Source organism: Dendropsophus ebraccatus, chromosome 12, assembly GCF_027789765.1.
Source record: "Dendropsophus ebraccatus isolate aDenEbr1 chromosome 12, aDenEbr1.pat, whole genome shotgun sequence".
In the NCBI taxonomy this organism is placed as follows: Eukaryota; Metazoa; Chordata; class Amphibia; order Anura; family Hylidae; genus Dendropsophus; species Dendropsophus ebraccatus.
This window is the reverse complement of record NC_091465.1, coordinates 44,706,555-44,732,722: the sequence shown is the minus strand read 5'-3', so window position 1 is coordinate 44,732,722 and position 26,168 is coordinate 44,706,555. Positions and strand designations below refer to the sequence as shown.

General features: G+C 42.1%; 2 protein-coding genes across 2 annotated transcripts in view; both read right to left on the bottom strand.

The window, feature by feature from the left end:
- Positions 1 to 26,168, bottom strand: part of SHISA7 (shisa family member 7) — a 374,289-nt gene that overhangs the window by 145,050 nt on the left and 203,071 nt on the right. The window lies entirely within an intron of this gene.
- Positions 1,347 to 26,168, bottom strand: part of ZSWIM9 (zinc finger SWIM-type containing 9) — a 29,024-nt gene continuing 4,202 nt past the window's right edge. Inside the window, exons 2-9 of the mRNA XM_069947730.1 lie at positions 21,672 to 21,764; positions 17,934 to 19,000; positions 14,142 to 14,350; positions 10,927 to 12,106; positions 10,339 to 10,544; positions 6,778 to 7,882; positions 5,114 to 5,182; positions 1,347 to 2,091 (exon numbers count right to left, since the gene is read on the bottom strand). Of these exons, the coding sequence (XP_069803831.1) occupies positions 2,068 to 2,091; positions 5,114 to 5,182; positions 6,778 to 7,882; positions 10,339 to 10,544; positions 10,927 to 12,106; positions 14,142 to 14,350; positions 17,934 to 18,920 (3,780 nt within the window). The 5' untranslated portion in view covers positions 18,921 to 19,000; positions 21,672 to 21,764 and the 3' untranslated portion in view covers positions 1,347 to 2,067. The remainder of the gene's footprint in view (positions 2,092 to 5,113; positions 5,183 to 6,777; positions 7,883 to 10,338; positions 10,545 to 10,926; positions 12,107 to 14,141; positions 14,351 to 17,933; positions 19,001 to 21,671; positions 21,765 to 26,168) is intronic.

The following is a 26,168-nucleotide window of genomic DNA, read 5'->3' as shown; positions in this document are numbered from 1 at the left end:
ACACAATGAAACTGCAATGTGTGAACACAGCCTAGATGCTCTGCAACAGATTTGAGCGGGGAATGGGCAGGGTGGGGGACTGTGACTAAGAGCTGAGGGAAAGCATTGCATTCTGGAAACTTCTCAACCAGGAAGTACAGAGACATAATACAGAACATGTCTGGTGGCATCTGAGCCGGCCGGGGGTCTGCGCCGAAATGGTGCTATTCCTGGCTCAGCTATGTATTGTTCCTGGCTGCAGCAAGCCAGAGCAATAGACCACCTATCTCATTGATCTATGCAGTATATCTATACTGCATAGATCTCAATGAAAGATAAAGAGTTGTAATACTGGAAGTCCCCCAGATAGTGTGTAAAAAAAAAAAAAAAATCCCCTCCCCTAATAAAAGTCTGAATCACCCCCCTTTCCCCATTTTATAAATAAAAATAAACAAACATTTGATATCGCCGCCATCAGCGCCATGTGGTGGTGATGAGGGCATGGTTTCAGCTGCATGCGGTGACTGCAATGTAGGAACATGGCCTAGGGGGACTAAAAGAAATTGCTTTCTCTGTAGTGATATAATTTTCAGCACACCTGTTTTACCCCGCTGGCACTTTTTTAAGTAGAGTTTTTTTAAGTACAGTTTAACATATGGTTAGAGAAGTGGTAGTGGTAACATTAAAATAGTGGGAACATACCCTTACAGCTTGCCTGGCAACAGAAAAGACAGATCATGTGACCTTCGTATCAGATTGGAGGGGGAAGAGGAGGAGACAGAGTGGACCAGGAAGTGAGAATTTTAAGCTGCTTTACGGTGTCAGGACATGCTGCAAACAGTCCAATTTATATAACAGAAACCTATTACACACAAGCTTAGGATTATGGGTGGGAATTGAATAGGGTTAAATCTTTGTTAGAGTTCCCATTTAAGTGATTGCTATAAAATCAGGGTTTTACAGATTACAATACAATGCAAGTGAACAGAGTTGAGACAGAACTCCTGGAAGTGCTGTTCACTGCATTAAAATACATGTACAATGCAGTTTGACACTTCCGGGCATTCTGTCCCCAATTTGCACTGAGGAGACCGTATACCTGCAGTAGTCTTACAGCGTATGCTGCCGCAGTCACAGAATGATAGGTACACCTTAATCCATTACTGTGACCACCACTAACTTATTTCTATAGTGGTCATTAAGAGGCTCTATACCAAAATGACCTAATAAAGTATTTTTTGACCTATTCAAGGATTTTTTTTAATAAAAAGTGAACTAATGTGTATGCACACACACACACCTGTCAATCATACACAAAGCCAGGCCCCTATCACACTGAGCCATATATTAAAATAACCTATGCAGAATGGTAGAAAAAAAATACTATTTTTATTATAGGATTCTTTAAATGTTAAAAAAAATTATCTTTACTTTTTTCATACATTAAAATGCCAATATTAAAAAGAAAAATGCATTTCTTATTTGGTAAAAAAATGACTGCCCTATTTGGAAAAGACACAATTTACTTTAATAACCTAATTATTAGAAGCGCATCCAGCAGGAAGGGTTAACCAACCCAGACTGTGTGTGGGTGTATGTGTGTTTTTTTTTTAATTTTCCTGTAATGTCCAGCAAACCTCTAGAACTACTAACAGTACCTTTTAAGTAATCTTGCATTTCTACTGTCTTTACTTGGTAAAGACCGCTAACGGCAAATGTGAATTCCAGTGTAAACTGTAAGTACAGCAATCTTGTTATTGCCTTTTTTCCCCCCTCAAATGCACTTTATTTGTAAAGACACAGTAAGCTAGAAAACAAAAGCCAGTCCTTGTATAAATAGGGTTAAATATAAAGACGCTTATACCGATCACAAAATAAGTACTAAAACATAAAAATTCAAATATTTTGTGACAAGAAGAAAAGGACTCCAACAGCAAGTATTGGAAAGATTCATCTATATTTACATGCAGATCCAAAATATTGACTTGAGAAAAGACTTATATAAAGATTACAATAAATCCAAAAGTCTTAAGGAGATCCGAGAGCTTCAGAGATGACAAATTATCCAAGCTGGAGCACAAGACTAATTCAACACAGGGGGTCCACTTGCTTCTGTTGAGACACAATGAAGATTCTATTTAGATACAAAGAGTTTTCTATAGGTTATTTTGACTATATATTAGCAGTAAATAAAGTTAACATCCTTATCCCAATGTTTAAAGTTATCCCCCATCCACAAGCTAAGTATAAACCAGCTGATCTTGGGGGGGTGGGTGCAACTACTCCGACATCACTGATCATGGGAACGGAGCTTTACTGTCCACCAAGTGAATGGAGCAACAGCATGCATGCTTGGTCATTAATCTACTGACTCTCTATGGGACTTCCAAACATAGCTGAGTGCTATATGTAGCTATTCTCAGAAATCCAGGAGCCGTGACTGAGCATTTATGCTGCTCGTCAATCTAAGAACAACAGACCTCCTTCTTATGGTCAGTGGGGGTCCATGTGGTCAGAGCACCTTATATAAGGCTGTTATAAGCGACACATTTTAAAGGGAATGTATCAAGATTCAGAACTGTCCAAACTGTTAAAATATAACATTATTGATACAGCATGCTGAACATCAAAACTAACACCCCCCTTCCCCCCACCAAATTAGCAAAAGTGCATTTTCATTCTCACTCTTACCTTACAGTTGGTGCTGCAAAAAAAAAAAAAAAAAAGCCCCCATATGGCTCTATATATAGTTATGGCACTTAACAAGCAAAGAGAAAACATTTGAAAGTTAAAGGGGTATTCCCCCCAAGAGCTAAAAAAAATTACACTGTCCCCAAACCTAGGTCTTACTCACAAAGTCCCCCTGAGTATTTTGAGCAGTCTCCTGCCTTTCTAGCCGCTGCCGTTCCCAAGAAAAAGATTTTTCTATAAGCCATCTATATCCAATATGGTGCCAGACAGGAAACTACATTTCCCAGAATGCAGTGCTTTAACCTGCTTACTGGGACCTGTAGTTCAACAGAAGTTCTGTGACCTGATATGTTATGATGTAGATGGATAGCAGCTTGCTGAGACCTGTATGGCGTATTGTATTGACGTATGACCTGTATGGCGTATGATTGTGCTGTTGGTCCCGGGTCGACAGCAGCAGTGGCGGCGACGGGGTAGGGGTGATGGGATGCAGGCGGAGGATGATGTGGGCAATGTGATGTCTCATAACATATGGGGGTGCAACAGAGGGAGACGGGCCAGCTGTGTGCCTCTCTTCAGGGGGAGACTACCATCCCACTCTTCAGTGGGCAGGGTTATAATCGCTCACTCTGCCCATTAGAGAGATGGAGGGCACGTCACGGAGGGTGGGGGCCAGGAGCAGGGAGTGGTGACTGACAGGACTGGGCTTTGTTGATTTTATTCAACCAGAGGAAGTGAGTGCACCCAGAAAACAGCAAAACTGTGCAGAATCCTTAATAACTTTATATTGGAAAGATGAAAAGCTATGGGTGGGCAATTTATTAAAGCAAAAATGTTTTGGGGGGGAATACCCCTTTAAAACTTGCCCACTCCTTAAAGGGGTTATCCAGCGCTACAAAAACATGGCCACTTTCCCCCTACTGTTGTCTCCAGTTTGGGTGGGGTTTTGAAACTCAGTTCCATAGAAGTAAACGGAGCTTAACCCATAGCTGCACCAGGACGTTACTGAACGTCCTCGTGCCGCTATGGGAGTTACTGCCGCGATCCCGGGTGCCGCATGTAGCCCGGGATCGCGGCTATTAGTGGGCACGGTCCGATCGCCGTGCCCGCTAATTAAGTGCTTAGAAGCAGCTGTCCAAGTTGACAGCTGCTTCTAAATACTTGCTCATATCCATCCCTGGTGGTCTAGTGGGGGGATAGTCCACCTGCGGCGCGATTGTGGGGGGGGGCGATCCCCGCATCCATCCCGGGCCGGGGTCTGCTCCGTAATGGCGCTGATCCCGGCTCGGCATTCTATTGCTTTTGGCTGCAGCAGCCAAAAGCAATAGAACACCGATCTCATGGATTCATGCAGTATAACTATACTGCATGGATCTCTATGAGAGATCAGAGTGCATATACTAGAAGTCCCCCAGGGGGGCTTCTAGTATATGTGTAAAGTAAAAGAAAAATGTAATTTTAATAACACAAAATCCCCTCCCCTAATAAAAGTCTGAATCACCCCCCTTTCCCCATTTTATAAATAAAAATAAATAAATTAAGAAACAAACATGTTTGCTATCGCCGCATGCGTAATCGCCCGAACTATTAATTAATCACATTCCTGATCTCACACGGTAAATGGCGTCAGCGCAAAAAAATCCCAAAGTGCAAAATTGTGCATTTTTGGTCGCATCAAATCCAGAATAATTGTAATAAAAAGCGATCAAAAAGTCATATGCCCAATCAAGGTACCGATAGAAAGATCACATCATGGCGCAAAAAATGACACCTCACACAGACCCATAGACCGAAGGATAAAAGCGCTATAAGCCTGGGAATGGAGCCATTTTAAGGAACATATATTTTCTTTAAAAGGTTTTAATTTTTTACAAGCCATCAAATCTAATAAAAGTTATACATGTTACATATCGTTGTAATCGTAACAACTTAAGGAACATATATAACGAGTCAGTTTTACCCCAGGGCGAATGGAGTAAAAACAAAGCGCCCCCCCCCCCCCCCCCCCCCCAAATAAAAAAAAAAAAAAATTGTTTTCAATTTCACCACACAAATAATTTTTTTCTGCTTTCCCGGCACATTTTAGGCAAAAATTACATCTGCCATAGCAAAGTACAATTAGTTGCGCAAAAAATAAGGGCTCATTTGGGTCTCTAGGTGGAAAAATGCAGGCGCTATGGCCTTATATACACGAGGAGGGAAAAACGAAAACGCAAAAATGAAAACTGGCTGTGTCCTCTAAGGGTTAATTGCAAACCGCACCTGACCTGGAGACAACAGAAGGGGGAAAAGTGGCCATGTTTTTGTAGCGCTTGATAACCCCTTTAAGGGGTCAAATAAAAATAGATAAAGATCCCCTCTCATTCTAGATCTTATGCTGCAATACTAATTGTATCGCTAAATCAGGAAAATTATAATTAACAATAAATAACAAGGACAATACCTCTTCTGTACTATTGTGTGACGTAGCATCCTGCAAACTGGTTTCTTTCTGCTCAGGAGGCTCTGGGACCTTTTAAGAAGAGGGAGCAAAAAGTATATATGAATACTGTATACACACACACCTTACATATATATCATTTACATACATGACTAATCTATAGCAGATATCTGAGTGTACTGCCTATTACATAAACTTTCATGTTTTAAAGGACTACTCCTGTGAAAAACTTTTTTCCATTTATTGAAACACATTACAAAAGTTATATAACTTTGTAATGTGCTTCAATCACATATCTGCCCCCCTTCCCTATCTTTCCCCCTGGAAGTGTAGGAAACTCATACATACCTAATTATTGTGGACCCCAGGCTCTTCTCTCAGCTCCATCTTGTGACAATGTTGTCATCAGGAGGAGGGCTGGTCTTGGTCCTGTTACACCAGCCTCCCCCTCTCCTGCCTTGTCAGGTGACTCAGCTTGCTCAGCTCTGATTGGCTGAGCAACTGCAAGCCATCTGACCTTGTGCAGCAACAGGGAAGGCTGCTGGCTGTCAGTGAATGATTTCTTCTGCTTTTCTTTACTTCTTCCAGCACATAAGCTACACCGACCCCCCTCCGCTCTCCTCTCTCAGCCAGTAAGTAAGTCAGGGAGTCGCTTTATTTGTTTATATTTGTCCTCCGTGACTGTCTCCCAGCAAGCCTTCAGCTACAGGGCCCCCCCTCTAAAACCCAGCGATGGAGTCATTGAGTGGGGGAGTCATCTGCTTCTCTTTCCTCTGTGACTCTCTCCCTGCATCTTATCAGCTGCAGGAGACCCCTCTCCCTCCTCTCTCCCCCCAGTCAGGGACAGCCATCCCACAGCTTTCACATTGCAGTGTACACTACTTACATTGCACAGTGAAAGTGTGTGTGTGCAGCTGCTGTGCAGGCTGAGACCCTGTGTGTTTTGGGGCATGATTGAATAAAGAGAGAGAGGGCAGTGTTTAGTGTACCAGGGGAAATAAATGGAGGGATAGGTACTTGCAAGAGGGGCGAGACTAGATGCCACAGGAGCCAAAGTGCATCATGGAAAGCCTAAACCGGGAAGAAATTAAGATGCAGATCTGAACTCATTGAGGCTATGAACGGTGGGAAATTCAAACAGAGACGGACTTAGAAGCAAAGGTAACTATGAAAACTGTGTTGGATATTGGTCAGTAAAGCCTTAGGTGCTAAAGAGCTAATGCAGCAGGTTCCTGCACTGAAACACGTCACTAAGAGCCTTATACAACACAGAATGATTATGTCTCTACACCATGGGTCTCCAAACTGCGGCCCTCCAGCTGTTGCAAAACCACAATTCCCATCATGCTAGGACAGCTAAAGCTTTGGATTTGGCTGTCCAGGCATGATGGGAAATGTATTACAAAAGCTGGAGGGCTGCAGTTTGTAGACCCATGCTCTAGACAACCAATAACTGAGCTGTGTATTAGGGTCATTAAATTCATTAATCTATTAAATTAGTGCTTTTTGGACTGGGTTGTGCACAACAGAGCAACACAAAAACCACTTCCCAAGCAGAAGTTGTAGTCACTACAGAACAAAGCCACTAGGTGGTGCTGCGTATATCTGCTATAGCCAGGGTGCAGTGTGAAATATCTACAAGCCTCGATATGTTACAGATTGTTTACCTGTTGATTCAGAAGTGGAACTGGGGGGTTTTCATAATCACATAAAGATGAAAAATCAGCTCTCTGGATGTGGAGGTCATTGCCCGCTGCTTTCGCTGGGTTGTCAAGTATAGAACAAAGGCATTGATGCAGAGAAGGCATATAGCCAACAGCATGCTTGAGCTTAACGTGACTGACAGACACAAGTCCCGACATATTTCTTTCAGACTCTTCAGTCCTGTTATCTTTTTTTACCCACATTTTTCTACGTGGATGCCAGGTCTCAAAATAATACTGAAAAACTCTTTCTGGACAAATGGCTTTTAGGTCATTCAAATATCGTTCGTAGACCTTGATGGAGCAAGTCTGTGACAGAATGTGTAGGAAGTTTTTAATCTGCGCTTCAACAGTGGTTTCAAGGCGAGAGATTCTGCTGTACATCATATTAAGAACTAAATGCATACAGTATCGCAGATTAGCGTGTGGGAAATGAGCTTCCAGGCTAATGGTTTCTTGGATGTCAGGACTGAGAGTGACTAGTTTTACTTTGTTACTGATGGTCGGTAGAATCTCCAGAAGCAAGTCTAAAAGAAACTTGAATATGCCCTCTATTCCTTTTTTGGCAATGCAATAGGCACACGGTGTCCACCCTTCTCCCTTTACGTCGCAAAAAATAGTATACAAATCAAAACTATGACTAAAGTCTAGAAAAACATCAATAAAAAGATATTCGGGATAATTCTGAGCTAGATTTCTCATAGTGGAGGTCATTAAAAAGATCTTCTTCACATGCAGCTTATCTTCCACAAATACCAATTTGACCTTTGCTTCAGGGTCAATTAAGAAAAGGGACTGTAACTCTCCCAGCACTTGCATACGGTCCTCGAAAGCGCCAGAACGAAAACGGAGAAGTCGTTTCAGGTCACTTGGTTCCAGAAATTTCTTGGATATGTTGTTAGCAACTTGTGCTGGTAAACCTACTGCATGAGTCAACTTTACTTTTTTCTCTGGTGGGGCCTCGGCGGTATCTTCATCGACATGATTATGATGCAGATTGCTTTGAGTGATGACAAGTTTGTCTTTCTGTGGACCCAGTGCCAGCTCAACAAAGGATGAACAGCTATTCCTGAAAGAGGAGGCAGAGAAAAAGTTTTAACGGCTTCAGAACAAGTCCATAGGTAATGTGAACACTGCAGTTTCCATTCTTTCTTCTCTGCAAAACTGTTTATAGGAGTTCTCCAATCTCCCCATACTCTGCTTGACCTGCTGAAAATGAGCTCTTTTTATTTCACTTGAAGAGTTGGTACCAAGCCCTGAGGTGCCATGGGTTGCCTCTCCACTCCCCCTCCCGTCCCATCTTAATTGGCTTGGCTTCTAGTGCAGAGCCCAGAACACATCTAAGGCATGCATCGTGGATGTAAATCTTGTCGCACACATGGTCAGTCGTCCTGCTGCTGACAGCGCTTGCTTTTATTGTGTGTGTGCGCGCTAACAGTTACAGTCACTGCATATGCCCAAGATTTGCAGTCAAGACTCGGCATAATTAAGCCATGATAGGTAATCAAGATAGCATTGAGCAGGGAGTGGAGAAACGTGACAGCCTATGGCACTTCAGGGCTTGGCACTACCTCTCTGACTCTTAATACGTCGTATTTTACTGCACAGACAACCAAATAAAAAAGGGACAATGGGGATTAGTGCTCTAAAAGCTATGTTACATGGGCATGTTATTGCCCGGAACCAAGCACACTAAGGGTGGTATTACATGGGCCGATGGGGGCCCAATAATACCTGTAAACGAGCAGCGATCTGCTAGATCATCGCTCGTTTACTGGACCTATTACACGGCCCGATAATCGTTAAACAAGGGCTGCAGGGACATCGTTACCGATGTCCTTTCAGCCCTTGTTTAAACTAGATACATTACCTATCCAATCATAGGATGGGACCACCACGGCCTGTGATTGGCTGGGCGGCCGCTCTGAAGCTAGAGCGCGCAGGACACGGTGAGAAGAAGACTGCAGCAGCAGCCCTGGAACGTGGATAGGTAATGTATATCGTCAGTCGACGGCCGCGCACCGTTATTACACGTATCGGTGCGCGGTCGGCGCCCAACGAAAACAAACCTGTATCAACGATCAGCCGATGATTGTTGTCATCGGCTAATCGTTGTATTTATTACATGGAGCGATAATCGTCCGAATCGGGTTCCGTGTAATAGTACCCTAAGACTCACAAACCATTGGAATGCTATTCAGCACATAGTTGTGGCAGTAGAAAAGTATTATATATCACTATATACTATTGTGCCCAATGTATAACCAATCATCACCAAAAAATACAGACAACCTATTACACAGTAATGTTCTTTTCTAAAGAGGTCATCAACAGACAAAATAAATGGGCTCCATCATTACCAATAAATAATATTAAATCAGCAGGGGAGGTGATATGCAACCTATTTATTTATGCAATTTTTTTCTGTTTTTTAATCTAAAATACGATGCTATAAAACCGTCCACTAGGTGTCTGACTTACTGTAAAACTGCAGCTGAGGCTCCATCACTAATGCCATGAGGTCATTAGAAACAGAAAAAAAAAATGCAGGAGGTGATGTCATTTTTCCCTCTGCACTGCACAGACTGGCCAAGTGAAGATGAATGATGATTGGCCAGAAGCTGTGCACGTCCATGTGCACTGCTGCCGCTGAGTAAACTAACTGATCTAAGGGGCCTGCCCTGCTAAGATGCAGAAGCATGAGCAGCACAGTGGAGCACTAAGTGGACAGCTGGAGGTGTGATATTAAAATCAAAACAAATACCACACATAAGGCTAGCATTAACTATATATTTGTTGTTTTATATATTTTTTTTATATGGCATGACAGGTAACCTTTAACAACTAAATTAGCTACCCCTTGGGATAAGCGAAAAAATTTTAATCTGTTACATGTCACTTTAAGTAATGACGTGTGTAGTGTACCACTCAACTGAGACAAAACTATAAAAGATTTTTAAAGAAAATAAGAGCCGCAGCAACTCACAAATCTGCAGAATCTTTTTTTTTTTAAAAAACAAGAAATCCATTACGGGAACAAACTGAGGGAGAACAGACACACGTGCATGCATTACAGCGACGATCGTTTTGTGCACTAGGCGTACTTCATCTGGCTGATGCATCGGCCAGATGAAGAGCCCCTAGCGCACGAAACAGTCGTCCCTGTATTGCATGCACATGTATGTCTCCTCACTCACCCTGCATCATGATTGTTTTGTTTCTGTAATGGATTTCTAATAAAAGAAGAAGATTCTGCAGATTGGCGCGTTGACCTGGCTCTTTTCTTCTCTTTTAAAAACTGGTTACATGTTGCTGCTGAGCACCGCTAGCACTGCATTTGCTGTTAACTCTTCAGTCACCAAAGTGCTATATTACTCCACCAGCAAAGGTTAGTGCCAGGTGATTTTTTTCCTTTTTGAACTGAAAATAATAGAAGGGTTACTTAGCAGCAAACTGGAATTCCATAAATGTACACTGAATGTTGAGGGCACAAGGGACGTTGATACTTATGAAAATGTGGCATACCAAGTGCATAAAAGCTGTGCCCAGCTGAACTTCAAAGATTCATTCACATTTGGTACTAAGGGCACTTCAGCCTTATCCTCTTCAGCAAGTGGTGAACAGCGGAGATTATACTTTGCACTGGTAAAGCTTTGAAAATATGCCCAGAATTCATCCCAGCTGTTAAATTCTTTGCCGTTTAACTGCGTTTTCTCTGGATCTTCACAATCCTGTAGGATGAAATGTAGCGATTATGACAAAGCTTAAAGCATTTATAAAACAGCTATGAGCACAGTAAAAAATCTATGCTGCAGATTATTTAGCTCAAAGGACTGTGGAAACTGTCAGCTTTAGGGCCACTCTCTTCTTGCTCCCTGTCCTACCCCACCCAGGCCAGCAAGAGGCTGCAGTATATATATATATTCATTTTTTTTTTTCAACGTTAGGGCTTTTTCAGAAGACCAAAACATGACAGAATGCTAGCGTATAGACTCACAGGCAGGTTGGGACTTTTGATAGCAGTAAAATGTGGCCACATAACAGTTGTCTGACATGCATTTCAAAATGCTGAATTTCAGCCGATAATCACATATACATATGGACATTGCATACCTGATTATATTCACATTCTGCAGTTTGCTCCATACTGGTATCGCTTTCCTCTTTGATTGTTATGGATGGTGTTGGTACGGAAGGTTCTGCTATGGATGGTTCTTCTACTTCACAGATAGGTAAGCTTACCTCAGTGAGGGAAGCATTTTTAGATTCAGAGTGTTCTTGAACCAGGCCTTCATCTTTAACAAGTAAAGCATGTAGACATTGGCTCAGAGTGGGCAATAATCCGAGCTGAGCTTTTAATTCTTCATGCTTTTGTTTCACATAAGTACAAATTGAGTTTTCCAATTCATTGGTCCTACTGTCCTTTCCAGACCAGAAATTCCACAATGGATGCCAAACATCAAAATAGTATTGAAAAACCTCATCTGGGCAGGCCGCCTTTAAGTCACGAAGGTGCTGCATATAGATCTCAGTCGAAGAAGCGCGAGAAAGACTCATGAGCAGTTCTTTTATTTGAGACTGTTCCATTTGACTCAAGAATGTAATTTGCTGATACATAAAATCAAGGACAAATGGTAAGCAAAGCTTCACCGTAGAATTAGGAAACAGTAGCTTTGCATCTGCAAGATTCAGGATATCTGGGTTAAGGGTTAAAAACTTGACTTGTTTGTTCAAATCTGGGCGTACCTGTAGAACAGAAAGCAGCAGGAACCTTAATGTCTCCTGGGACTGCTTTCGCGTAATGCAATAGGCACATACCTTCCACGTAAAATGTTCATCCTGGCAAAAAATGGTATACAAATCAAAGTCTTGATTGAGACTTGGAAGGAACGCAATATAGAGATGCTCTGAAAAATGCTGCATCAAATTCTGCATGCCAGTAGTCATGAAAAATATATTTTTCACTGTAAACTTATCATCTAAATAAATAAGTTTGATTTTTACACCAGGATCTGTATTAAAAAGGGATTCCACTTCATCAAGAAACTGAGACTCCCTGCCGAATGGGAAGTGTAAGTGAAGAAGCTTTGTCAAATCTGTTCTATCCATAAACTTATCGGAAACTTCCGAAGGCTTGATCTCTGGAACTTCCAAAAAGGATGCAGGTTTTCTAGTAAAACGGGATGGTAGGTCAATTTCGGAATCATGGCTATGGTTTAGATCAGCTTTTGTGATAATAAGTTTGTCCATTTCTGGGCCCAATCGCAGCTGAATGGTGGCAGGACACCGCTTCCTGTGAAATATACAACCACAACAAATAACTTAGTTTTACACGTTTTTGGACAGATCTAACAAATAGAAAAACTGATACTTTGCTGATAGGTATAAACTAGTGATGAAAAATATGTATTTGCTACAACATATAAGTCATGAGTTTCTGAACGTTTCCCAAATGCAGGACAGAAGCATCCTGCATGTAGGTTCCACTGCAGAGCACCATGCTCAGCATTTTTGTAACATGACTTTAAGCTTCATGTTACTTCAGAAGGATTAAGCAGACAGTAAAAGCCCAGTCACTTCAATGGCAAACTGCTGAATGACAATGTATATTCAGCTCCAAGTTATTGGTTCATATGCTTACAGGTTCATGTGTAAATGACATTGGCTGCCTTTATAGCTAACTGTTAACCATCCCTTTCAATCTGAACAGTTCTCTTGAGGTAGGCCACATGGAGTGTCCACCAGCAAGACAAAATGGGTCCAAAGCTTTGCAGGCAATCAGTAATTTAACCACAAACTGTGGTGATTATCAGTATATCTGTGGGCCTGATCAGTCAGGGTCCTGGGTGTTCAGACTAAGTGAGAAGAGGCCACCTGCTGTGCACTTCACTTATAGTAAACCCCATCCAGTAGACACATGCCACATACACTCACCGGCCACTTTATTAGGTACACCATGCTATAACGGGTTGGACCCCCTTTTGCCTTCAGAACTGCCTCAATTCTTCGTGGCATAGATTCAACAAGGTGCTGGAAGCTTCCTCAGAGATTTTGGTCCATATTGACATAATGGCATCACATAGTTGCCGCAGATTTGTCGGCTGCACATCCATGATGCCAATCTCCCGTTCCACCACATCCCAAAGATGCTCTATTGGATTGAGATCTGGTGACTATGGAGGCCATTTGAGTACAGTGAACTCATAGTCATGTTCAAGAAACCAGTCTGAGATGATTCCAGCTTTATGACATGGCGCATTATCCTGCTGAAAGTAGCCATCAGATGTTGGGTACATTGTGGTCATAAAGGGATGGACATGGTCAACAACAATACTCAGGTAGGCTGTGGAGTTGCAACGATGCTCAATTGGTACCAAGGGGCCCAAAGAGTGCCAAGAAAATATTCCCCACACCAAGACACCACCACCACCAGCCTGAACCGTTGATACAAGGCAGGATGGATCCATGCTTTCATGTTGTTGACGCCAAATTCTGACCCTACCATCCGAATGTCGCAGCAGAAATCGAGACTCATCAGACCAGGCAACGTTTTTCCAATCTTCTACTGTCCAATTTCGATGAGCTTGTGCAAATTGTAGCCTCAGTTTCCTGTTCTTAACTGAAAGGAGTGGCACCCGGTGTGGTCTTCTGCTGCTGTAGCCCATCTGCCTCAAAGTTGGACGTACTGTGCGTTCAGAGATGCTCTTCTGCCTACCTTGGTTGTAACGGTTGGCTATTTGAGTCACTGTTGCCTTTCTATCAGCTGGAACCAGTCTGCCCATTCTCCTCTGACCTCTGGCATCAACAAGGCATTTCCGCCCACAGAACTGCCGCTCACTGGATGTTTTTTCTTTTTCGGACCATTCTCTGTAAACCCTAGAGATGGTTGTGCGTGAAAATCCCAGTAGATCAGCAGTTTCTGAAATACTCAGACCAGCCCTTCTGGCACCAACAACCATGCTACGTTCAAAGGCACTCAAATCACCTTTCTTCCCCATACTGATGCTCGGTTTGAACTGCAGGAGATTGTCTTGACCATGTCTACATGCCTAAATGCACTGAGTTGCCGCCATGTGATTGGCTTATTAGAAATTAAGTGGTAATGTGCAGTTGGACCGGTGTACCTAATAAAGTGGCCGGTGAGTGTAGACTTATAATGCAGCAAGTCTTCTACCATGCACTCATTATAATGATCAGTGGAGGTAAGAACACCTATGTTCCATCTGACCAAAACTTTTAATGTCAAACATTTTGTTAGATGACGAGACAGTAATAGCACACAAACCTACCACCCTCCCCATTTTAAAGCATAGAAAACCCAGAAGTACCTTGTATAACTGCTGCAGCCGAGGTTCACCATGCTGTACTTGAGAGACTGCATCAGATCACTACTCATATCCTCATTACTCAGGGGAACTGAATTACGGATAACAAATATAATCTTCTGCTCTTCACACCAAATATTCAGGAAGGACTGAAAATCATCCCAACTATAAAACTCCATCTGCTCCAATTCATTCTTTTTATCTTCACAAGCCTGAGAAATAGGAGTAAAAGATTTCATAAATACGGTAGTAAATTTTACAATTTTTTTTAACTGTGTACACTTCTTCAAAAGTTGAGTAACATTTTGAGTTGACTGACTCTACAGTTGATTTATACACTCTTGTAATAGTTATTTCACTTATCAAGTGTTCTGATTCCAAAGAGATGACATGAATGGGACAGTCTCCAGATTTCTCTCTGGAATTGAAAAGCAGAACAACTATTACAACACTATATGAATTGACAATCAATTAGATTTTAGTGCAGCAAATTTTACTGTAGATATATACTGTATTTTACGGCGTACAAGGCGACTGGGCATATAAGACGACCCCTGACTTTCAATCAGATTGTCAGGGATTCGCCTTATACGCTGGAAAATGTTAACCCCTGCCTGACCGCAGCACTGCTACGATCAAGCAGGGGTTAACTGCAGCTAAACGAATAAAATAAACAGTTAACTCACCTGGGACCGTTCCCGGCCTCCACTTTTCTTCTCCGGTCCCATTCCCCGGCGCAGGCAGTGTGACGTACACTAGCTGCACCGGGGATACTCGAAGCCCTTCCGAAGAGCCGAGTGTCTAATCGGAGACGCTTTGCTGCTCGGGAGAGCTTCGGAAGAATGACAGAGGCTTCGGGTACTTCCGGAGCCTCCCGAAGCTCTCCCGAGCGTCTCTGATTAAACGCTTGGCTCCTCGGGAGGGCTTTGGGCATCCCCGGCGCAGCCAGTGTATGTCACACGGGGAACGGGAACGGAGAAGACGACGGGCGGAGGCCGGGAACGAGCCCAGGTGAGTTAACTGTTGTTTTTTTTTAAATGGTTGCCCCATACGGTGGCCATTTTTGAGCCCCCCCCCCCCCCCCCGTATGGGATGACCATACCCGGCGTATAAGACGACCCCCAAATTCTGACAAGATTTTTCGGGGTTAAAAAGTCGTCTTATACACCAGAAAATACGGTACATATACAGTTAAGGGCCAGAAATATTTGGACAGTGACAATTTTCGCGAGTTGGGCTCTGCATGCCACCGCATTGGATTTGAAATGAAACCTCTACAACAGAATTCAAGCACAGATTGTAACGTTTAATTTGAAGGGTTGAACAAAAATATCTGATAGAAAATGTAGGAATTGTGCAAATTTTTTTTAAACACTCCACATTTTAGGAGCTCAAAAGAAATTGGACAAATAAAAATAACCCAAACAAAATATTTTTTTTTTCAATATTTTGTTGCGAATCCTTTGGAGGCAATCTTTGCCTTAAGTCTGGAACCCATGGACATCACCAAACGCTGGGTTTCCTCCTTCTTAATGCTTTGCCAGGCCTTTACAGCCGCAGCCTTCAGGTCTTGCTTGTTTGTGGGTCTTTCCGTCTTAAGTCTGGATTTGAGCAAGTGAAATGCATGCTTAATTGGGTTAAGATCTGGTGATTGACTTACTTGGCCATTGCAGAATGTTCCACTTTTTTGCACTCATGAACTCCTGGGTAGCTTTGGCTGTATGCTTGGGGTCATTGTCCATCTGTACTATTAAGCGCCGTCCGATCAACTTTGCAGCATTTGGCTGAATCTGGGCTGAAAGTATATCCCAGTACACTTCAGAATTCATCCGGCTACTCTTGTCTGCGGTTATGTCATCAATAAACACAAGTGACCCAGTGCCATTGAAAGCCATGCATGCCCATGCCATCACGTTGCCTCCACCATGTTTTACAGAGGATGTGGTGTGCCTTGGATCATGTGCCGTTCCCTTTCTTCTCCAAACTTTTTTCTTCCCATCATTCTGGTACAGGTTGATCTTTGTCTCATCTGTCCATAGAATACTTTTCCAGAACTAAGCTGGCTTCTTGAGGTGTTTTTTGGCAAATTTATGTCTGGCCTGTCTATTTTTGGAATTGATGAATTGTTTGCATCTAGATGTGAACCCTTTGCATTTACTTTCATGGAGTCTTCTTTTTACTGTTGACTTAGAGACAGATACACCTACTTCCCTGAGAGAGTGTTCTGGACTTCAGTTGATGTTGTGAACGGGTTCTTCTTCATCAAAGAAACTATGCGGCGATCATCCACCACTGTTGTCTTCCGTGGACGCCCAGGCCTTTTTGAGTTCCTAAGCTCACCAGTCAATTCCTTTTTTCTCAGAATGTACCCGACTGTTGATTTTGCTACTCCAAGCATGTCTGCTATCTCACTGATGGTTTTTTCTTTTTTTTTCAGCCTCAGGATGTTCTGCTTCACCTCAATTGAGAGTTCCTTTGACCGCATGTTGTCTGGTCACAGCAACAGCTTCCAAATGCAAAACCACACACCTGGAATCAACCCCAGACCTTTTACCTACTTCATTGATTACAGGTTAACGAGGGAGACGCCTTCAGAGTTAATTGCAGCCCTTATGGTGCGTTTACACAGACAGATATATCTGACAGATCTTTGAAGCCAAAACCAGGAGCAGACTATAAACAGGGATCAGGTCATAAAGGAAAGACTGGGATCTATCCTCTTTTTAAATCCATTCCTGGCTTTGGCTTCCAAAATCTGTCAGATAAATCTTTCTGTGTAAACGCACCCTTAAGAGTCCATTATCCAATTACTTTTGGTCCCTTGAAAAAAAAAAGGAGGCTATGCATTACAGAGCTATGATTCCTAAACCCTTTCTCCGATTTGGATGTGGAAACTCTCATATTGCAGCTGGGAGTGTGCACTTTCAGCCCATATTATATATTTAATTGTATTTCTGAACATGTTTATGTAAACAGCTAAAATAACAAAACTTGTGTCACTGTCCAAATATTTCTGGCCCTAACTGTATATGGTCGGTAACCTAGACAACGAGCTGCCAACCATGGGAGTGAAAGGGCAGCATATCAGGAGAAGGAGGCAAGTTTGCTAAATGAATGTATATGCAAAAATATTTAACTTGATGAACCCTACAAGTAAGGGGGTCCCTCCTCTGCCACCAGCATGTGTGTGGGAGACTACAGGGCTCACTAAGCCCTGCAGTTCCTGATACCCTTCTTTGATCAAGTATACTGTGCGGCAGTCTCTGTGATTGCCATCATTACTACTGGTCCTAGCTAATGGAGCACCGATAGCAATCACCACTGGCTGTAGAGAGACTGCCACACACAGCAATCATGTTGGGAAGCCTCCCCCTAGTAAATGTATATGAAATTATACAACACATATGGGAATGGGACCCTGCTCTGTACAGCCCTGTGGGGCAACACTTGAGCAGTGCAGGGCATAAACAGCACTGCAGTTCTCGACACTGGTGGTAGCAGAGGGGGCCTTGTCGCCCCTTACTGCTGCCAGGGGAAGAAAGGGCATATGTAAATAAAAAGCTATACATTTATATGTAATAAAGTTATATTGCAAAGTAATAGAACTTTATTAAAGCAATGTTTTAGCAAACTAATTTTTTTTTCAGTCTGTCGAGACACGTCTATCTAGTAAAACCAAGGAAAAACTAATCAATATCCTAAATTTATCAGTGTTTACAAGTCTAATTGGCACAGTGCACTTGAAGCATAAAAAAACAACATTACACAACAGGCATAATGTTTATTTCACCATACCTCTTCAACTAGATTCGAAGAAGAATCCATCTCAGGCTGAGAATCCACCTCAGGTAACGCCTCTGGAACACTTTTCAGTTCATGGGTTTGACGAAGGATGACTCGTAAACAATGATAGAGGGACGGCAAAATGCCCATTTTTGCTGACAGTGTGTAATGAAGGGATGCAACGTATGCTTGTATAGCTTTTTCTGTTCGTATCCTTTTGCTGTCTTTTGTGCACCATAATTTCCTACTTTCATGCCACGTATCAATATAATATTGGTAAAAATCTCCAGGGCTTGATGCTTTCAAGTCATTGAGTTTGCGATTGTAGACTTTCAGAGAGCAAGCGTAAAGCATGGCTTGCAAGATAGACTTTATTTTGATTTGGCTTTCCGCTTCTAAATGAACAATTCTTTGTTCCAAAACTTTAACAAGTAAAGACATACAGTGTCTGACTGTTGCGTTTGGCACAAGCATGCTCAGGTCTAAAGAATCGGAAATCTCCGGGTGGATTATGATGGACTTGATCTGCGCTTTCATTTTTGGAATACTTTGCAAAACGGAAACGATCACAAACCTTAATGTATCTTGGTTATTTGTTTTAGATAAGCAACAAGCACACAACTTCCAACCCGACTCGTCTTCACAGGAAACGCTGTACAAGTTTAGTCCAGGGCCAATATTACAGAAGAAATCAATATATAGATTCTCTGGGTAGTTTTGTGCTACCTCTTGCATAGATGAGGACATGAAAAAAATGTTCTTTACTAAAACGCTGTCTTCTACAAAGACAAGTTTTATTTTGGCGTTGGGATCATAAACAAAGAAACTATCTAGTTCATTCAACACCTGAGTATGATCTTTAAGAAAATTTGAAGCAATTCTTAAAAGTCTGGACAAATCATTGCGATCCAAAAATTTTCTAGAAATGTCATTGGAGACTTGAGCAATCCCTGCAAGACTTAGTGACCTAGCTTTCCTTGCCTCTTGTTTAAAAGCCATATTTGGTAATTCAGTCAATTGTCTATAATATGTCCTTAATTGTACTTTTTGTAAATCCCACAATATAAATAAGAGGAATCCTAATAAAGAGGAGACAGAAAAAAAAAAAAAGTATAAATGGTTAAAGATATTACAATTTTCAAATTAATCTACAAATATAGTTAAGTATTTAATCCTTAAAGGAGTTGTCCGGGGAGGGGGGGGGGGTCTCAGGTGCTGGGGGTATATTCTGATCATTTACAGTAGCTGCATGATGTTTCTGATGTTGTCTAACAGCTGGGACCCAGAGTCGAGTATCTTATTTAGCCATCTTTGGCATTATATATAAGGGACATTTTTGTTATTTACTTCTATTTGAAAATCTGAATTGAAAAGCACTGCCGTAGACTGTTTGCATTAGCAGTCTATAGAATTCATCTCCCTCTGGCAATCAGTGGGGTTCTCAGCAGCCGATATACACCTCTGAAACGTCGCTATGACATGTCAGAAGTTTTCTAAAATGGTAGTTACTAGAGATGAGCGAATACTAAAATATTTGATTGGATTCGATTAGCTCGCGATATTCGACTATTCTATCGAATATCGAAACCCATTATAGTCTATGGGAGAAAAATGCTTGGGACCTGAAAATAAAGATTTGACGAATTGGAGGTCACCAAGTTCAAGACATCTTTAGAAAGTGATGCAAACACCTCTGGAATGCATCTGGGAAAGAAGGGAATCAGTATTACAGGGACAAATTCTGTAATAGTTAATATTTAATTTTGTTCAAAAAAAAGTTTTTTTAGTTTTTCAATAGCTTAATTAAAACGAATCCATGCTTTTGCAATTAAATATACTGTTAATAAAAAATAAAATATGTATATTTATTTACAGTATATTTAATTGCAAAAGTATGTATTCATTTTAATTAAGCTATTGAACAACGAAAATAACTATTAGAACAAAAATGTGTTTTATTAATATTAAACTACTACAGGAAGCTCTATTGCCGGCAATACATATTGCTGATAATAAAGCTCAATGTACAAATTAATACTTTAATTAAAAAAGCAAATGTTTCTTCTAATGATGCTATTTTTTTTATCACAATAGCAACATTAGAAGAAACATTTAGATTTATATGTCCGCTCAGCTGATTGGCTGAGCGGACATATAAAGAGCCGGTCCCGTCACACTAAGCTCAGTGTCCCGAGAACCAGGGAAGAGAGAAGATAGAAGAGAGAAGATAGAAGACATCGGAGGGTGAGAAGAAGCTGAGCAGACATATAAATCTAAATGTTTCTTCTAATGTTGCTATTGTGATAAAAAAATAGCATCATTAGAAGAAACATTTGCTGTTTTAGGTTACAAACACACTTGGCGGGTCTGCAGCGAGTCTCCATGCTGCGTTTTTGCAGGGAGACTCGCTGCAGATCCCGGCCCTATACTTTTAATGGCAGACAAACACGCAGCAGGGATTGGGGGGCGGGGCGTGCGATCGGTGCTGCCGGGGGGCGATCGGGCGGCTGGCTGGAGCATATACTTCACCTGGTCCCCGCTCCGGCTTGCTGAAGACATCGTGAACCGTCGGAGCCGGGATCAGGTGAAGTATCAGCTCCCGCGGCCGGGGGGTTAATGGGGTGGGCTGCAAACAAACTCGCAGCAGGGATGTACATCCCTGCTGCGTGTTTGTCTGCCATTAAAAGTATAGGGCCGGGATCTGCAGCGAGTCTCGCTGCAAAAACGCAGCATGGAGACTCGCTGCAGACCCGCCAAGTGTGTTTGTAACCTTAATTAAAGTATTGTACTTTAGTACAAGTATTTAGTAAAGTATTAGTACATTGAGCTTTATTATCAGCAATAGGTTTTGCCGGCAATAGAGCTTCCTGTAGTAGTTAATATTTAATTAATAAAACACATTTTTGTTCTAATAAAGTTATTTTCGTTGTTCAGAAGCTTAAAACAAATCCATACTTTCGCAATTAAATATACTGTAAATACATATTTATTTTTTTATTAACAGTATATTAAATTGCAAAAGCATGGATTTGTTTTAATTAAGCTATTGAACAATGAAAATAACTTTTTTAGAACAAATTTTTTTTTTATTAATTAAATATTAACTATTTCAGGAATCTACATTATTGCTGGGGATTGCTAAGCCCGGTAATGCCGATCCCTGTAATATTGCTTCCCTGCTCTCCCAGGGAGCAGTAAACTTTATTAAAACAGCTAAATAATTGTTTAGCTGTTTTAGTAAAGTTAATTTAGATTCGAATATTCGATCACATATTCGATCGAACTCGAATCTTTCGAATACTGCAGTATTCGATTGAATACTATTCGATCATCTCTAGTAGTTACACGTTAAGTCTTCCAGTACTAATCAGTTGCTGTATGTCCTGTAGGAAGTGGTGTATCAGTCTGTTTCAGTCTGACACAGTGCTCTCTGCTGACACCTCTGCCCATGTCAAGAACTGTCCAGAGCAGGAGAGTTTTTTTTTTTAATTGGGGATTTGCTCCTGCTCTGGACAGATACTGTCTCGGACAGAGGTGGCAGCAGAGAGCAGTGCGTCAGACTGGAAAGTAAACACCACTTCCTGCAGGGCATACAGCAGCTGCTAAGTACTGAAAGACTTGAGATTTATAAATAGAAATAAATTACAAGCCTTTATAACTTTCTGAAACTAGTTGATTCGAAAGGATGTTTCCTCCGGAGTACCACTTTAAATGGTTTTAAAATAAAATGAAGTCTTTCATCTCACATACCCAGGATAAAAACCTTAATTGTTCCAACTCGTCACGTAGCATAATTCACATCTTCAACCCATGGGGAGTCTTGCATTAGGTAAAATGTAAAGCCTGAAAATAAAGTAAAAGACACATCATGAGATCCTCTCAGAAAGCAATTTTAGTAACTATGGTCATTGTGAATAGAAAGTTCTAATAAATATCACAGTGGTCGCAAGTAGACAACTCATGGTCTAAAGCAACAGATCCAAGATTCAGTAGATCACTGCACAACAAACATTATTTGGCCATACAAAATTCACATCAGGTCATGAGACTCTCTTTGCAAAGTCTTCACCTTACCTAGTGTGATGGCATTGTGCCAGAAGTTGTTAAAGAGAGCCTACCACTATGCATCATTCCAGAGTTCAGCGTGTAGATGCAGCTGATGCTGCTATCCACACCTGGTGAGTTCTTTGCACAAACCGTATTCTAATTAAAGGGGTTATTCAGGATTAGCAATAAAAAAAATTTAAGAACAACCTGTCTTCAGTTTGTGTGCGGTATTACAATTCACGTCATTTTCAAAAGTGGTGCTGTTTCTGATAGAAAGCAGCCATGTTTTTGTAAGTCTGAATATCCCCTTGATGCAAAATAGCATACCGGCACGTCATGAAAAGGAGCAAGTTCCAGCATCATGATGTATTGCCAGGGCCGTTGGGTTGGTAAGCCGCAGCTCCGACTCCTGAATTTTATAAGGCACCAATTCTCGTCTCCTTCATAAATGGTCAATCAGACACCAGGGAGTTATTTATGACACTGGTGTAAAATAGATCTGGCTCAGCAGCTTCTTTCTAATGCCCTACATGATCCTGGGGCAACTTCCGAGTGAAAAAGGCAAAGATATAAAGCAGATTCTCCTGTGAGTGCAGTGTATGCAGCCAGTCTCCACGTCCTGAACAACTCACAACTAGACTAGATGGAGCAGGTGGTCTTTACTGCTAACAATCTTCGATGTTGCTGCAGCCGAAAGCAATCGAGTGCCGAGCCAGGATCAGCGCCATTACGGAGCAGACCCCGGCTGGTGCTGGGTGTGCCTCACTAGACACCAGGGATGGCTGACCGCAAGCAATCAGATGCAGCTGTCAACTGACCTGGGACCGCACCCTGCTCTGAACACCCGGGCACAATCCTGGACATACCTGTACGCCCAGGGTCGTCTAGGGGTTAAGGAACATTTATAAAATCACATGAAAATTTAATAGAAAAATTTTTAAAGGTTTTTTTTTAAAGCTGAGTGAGAGTCAGTACATCTTTTCCGAAACTAGCTTTAACTACACATGTGCCAGTACACCATATTGCGCAAGGGCTCTATGAAGTGAACTCAGGAGCTGAGTACCGGCTGCTATCAGCGGTGTGTTTTTTCCCTGACTGTTCGAGGTAAAATACTTACCTCCATGCAGTCCAATTGGCAATCTTGTCATAGAATTATGAAAAGATTGCAGATTACACTGATCAATGCTATGCAATGACATGTGGGTTCACTCTCTCACATCCTAGATCTCACCAACTTTTTGACACACTACCAATTACCGTTTACCAAAACTGCACATTTTACTGCAGATTTTGGCTACACAGCTTATACAGGTGTAAAGCATTTGTCTCAATTGTAGCAGCCAAGCAACAACCCAACAAGAAACTAAAATAATCAGCGTTCTGCCCCTAAACTCCCCTGAATGCTCAATTTCCACATTAAGGGTAGCTTCACACGTACCGAATCCGTAGTGGATTTCACACTGCGAATTTACACTGCGGATATGTAACCCAGCCCCTTTAAGAGCCTGCAGCCCCCGGCCCGCAGCATACATTACCTGCTCGGCGCCGCGGCTGCGTGCAAGGCTCCTGGCTACCCATCAGCCAATCAGTGCACGGCAGCCCTGATAGACTGATGGGGAGCTGGGAGCCTCACACACAGCCGCAATGCCGGGCAGGCAATGTATGCTGCGGGCTGTTAAAGGGGCCGGTTTACATATCCGCAGTGGAATGAAAATTATGGGGTATGTGACCCCCATAGACCTTCACACTACCAGGATCCGCAGCACATTTCGCTGCAAACTCGCAGCATGAAATCCTCTACGGATCCGGTACGTGTGAAGCTACCCTAAGAGTAGCTTCACACGTACCGTATCGCAGCAGATTTGATCTAAATAACTGAACACAGCATTAAACTATTTTTTATGACCTATTAAGAATTTTAGGTGATTTTTTTTTTTCAATTTAACTACTGTATCTATATTATTAAATCTATAAATAATCCTGTAATCTTGCAGTTTTCATTTTCACCACAGAGCGATTATTAGCCAAATCAGGCCGATGTCGCTCTGTGTAGTACAGACAGCGATCAGCCAAGGAGCGAGTAACCACTTGCTTCTCAGCTGAATCTGGTTTTCCAACATGCTTAAAAAATCATTGGCCACCGGCTGCGCATCACTCTGTAATTGGTGATGAACAGCCAATGGCTGATTAAAGGGATACTCCTGTCCCACCCACCACATTAAAAAAAAAAAAAAAAAAAAAGGGATACTCCTGTATACAGATAATAAAGATTATGTCTCTGCAGAGACAGCCCCCTCAGCCAATCACAGAGACGGGACAGTGCTGCGGCCAGTGAGTGGCTGAGCAGGCTGTCGCTGTAAGAATGGGTTCTAAGGTGTCTGTGGCAGCTGCTGTCAGCAGGGAACCCAGAGATATAGCAGGACATCAGGGGAGCGTGAAGTAGTGAGCATGAAGTAGTGAGCATCAACTTTATTATTCCATATATATGCCGGAATACTCCTTTAAAGAAAGGGATGCACTGACATGGCTAATGATGTCCATGAAGCCCTTGCCACATGATCATCAACTGGCTAATAGGCTCTGTAAGTGAGCACCGATCTAGCACATCGGCACTCACTTACTTAGCTCATCAGGCCATGTAATATGTGATACTTGCTACTCTGTGTGCGGTCATGACAGGTGACTGCTGTAAAGTGATCTGTGCAGCATTACAGCAACAAGTGACACCAGTAGATAGATAGCACCAGTATAGGACAATGACAGCTCCCTATGGAATAACCTCTTCAAAAGGTCACAGAATATACTCAGTAATGTTTCACGTTCACCTCAATGATAGTACTTTACTATGAATCAGGAATGGAGAGACAGGTAGCCTGCACTGCATACACGTAAATCCAGTCTATATTGAGCGGAGGCTAATAGTATGACCAATGTGAGGACTGCTGGGGTGCTATGGTGAATAGGTAGAGACATATAACAAGCAATAGGAGAAAATCCAGCACTCACCAGTTGAAGTCTTCATAGATTTATTGCGTAGAAAACATATGCAGGGAAGGGGAGATGGAACAGTGAAGGTGCAGGCGCATCACCTGGGATAGCTATTTCGGGACTCCTCCCTTCGTCTAGCCAGGCTAGACGAAGGGAGGAGTCCCGAAATAGCTATCCCAGGTGATGCGCCTGCACCTTCACTGTTCCATCTCCCCTTCCCTGCATATGTTTTCTACGCAATAAATCTATGAAGACTTCAACTGGTGAGTGCTGGATTTTCTCCTATTGCACTTTACTATGAATGTTGGACTCATCTCTACTCATTAGCATAATGCACACCAAAAGTATTTCTCGGCAATGAGAGTGGCATCCCGAGCATCACCGGGACAGAAAGGGTAAGTATAAAAATCTTCATTACAGGGTAGGGTGGGTTTTGCAGTTTTTGTTTAAGACCAAAGAATATAAGTGAATGTCAGACCTGGACACTGCTCTCTAATGCTTGTGTTCCTCCAGTATGGAACAGTTAGGCCCCATGCAAACATCAGAAAAAATTATTTAGATTTCTTGATGAATTTCCTCACCCAAAGGGTTCTATCGGGTGGATATTTGCTGAAGGGTGTCTATTAAGGACAATAGGTCAGGATATTATAAATCCTGTCATTTTTCATCTGGGATTTTGGCATGGATGCCCCCACAGAAGCTTTTGGGAGCATCTGGAATTCTAGACAGCACCGGATGGGCAACCAGAAACCGTCCAGAATTCCAGACAAGCTGCTGCTAATGACTCTTATGGCCAGAGGCAGCGTTATGCCTCTGGCCACTCCAGGGCTCCAGACTAAAAAATTTACCTAGGAGCCATTGGCTCCTAACCTGAAAAATTTAGGCGCCAAATAGAATATTTGGTCGCCAACATTTTAAACCATGTAAAATTAATGTTATGTTAAATGGGACTTACTGTGTGCAGAGGCCACGGCAGCCTCCTCCTCCTTTAGATCCTTTCTTTTCTTAGTTTGAAAACGTTCAACATGGAAACTTGCAACTTGACAACCATAAACAGTCTGACAACCATATCCAGTCTGACAACCATATCCAGTCTGACAACCATATACAGTCTGACTCACTTGGCTAGCCTTTTAATGAGGCTTACTCTTCTGAACTTGAACTTAAAGGGAACCTGTCGACCCCCGTGCCGGGGTGACAGGCTCCCAACCC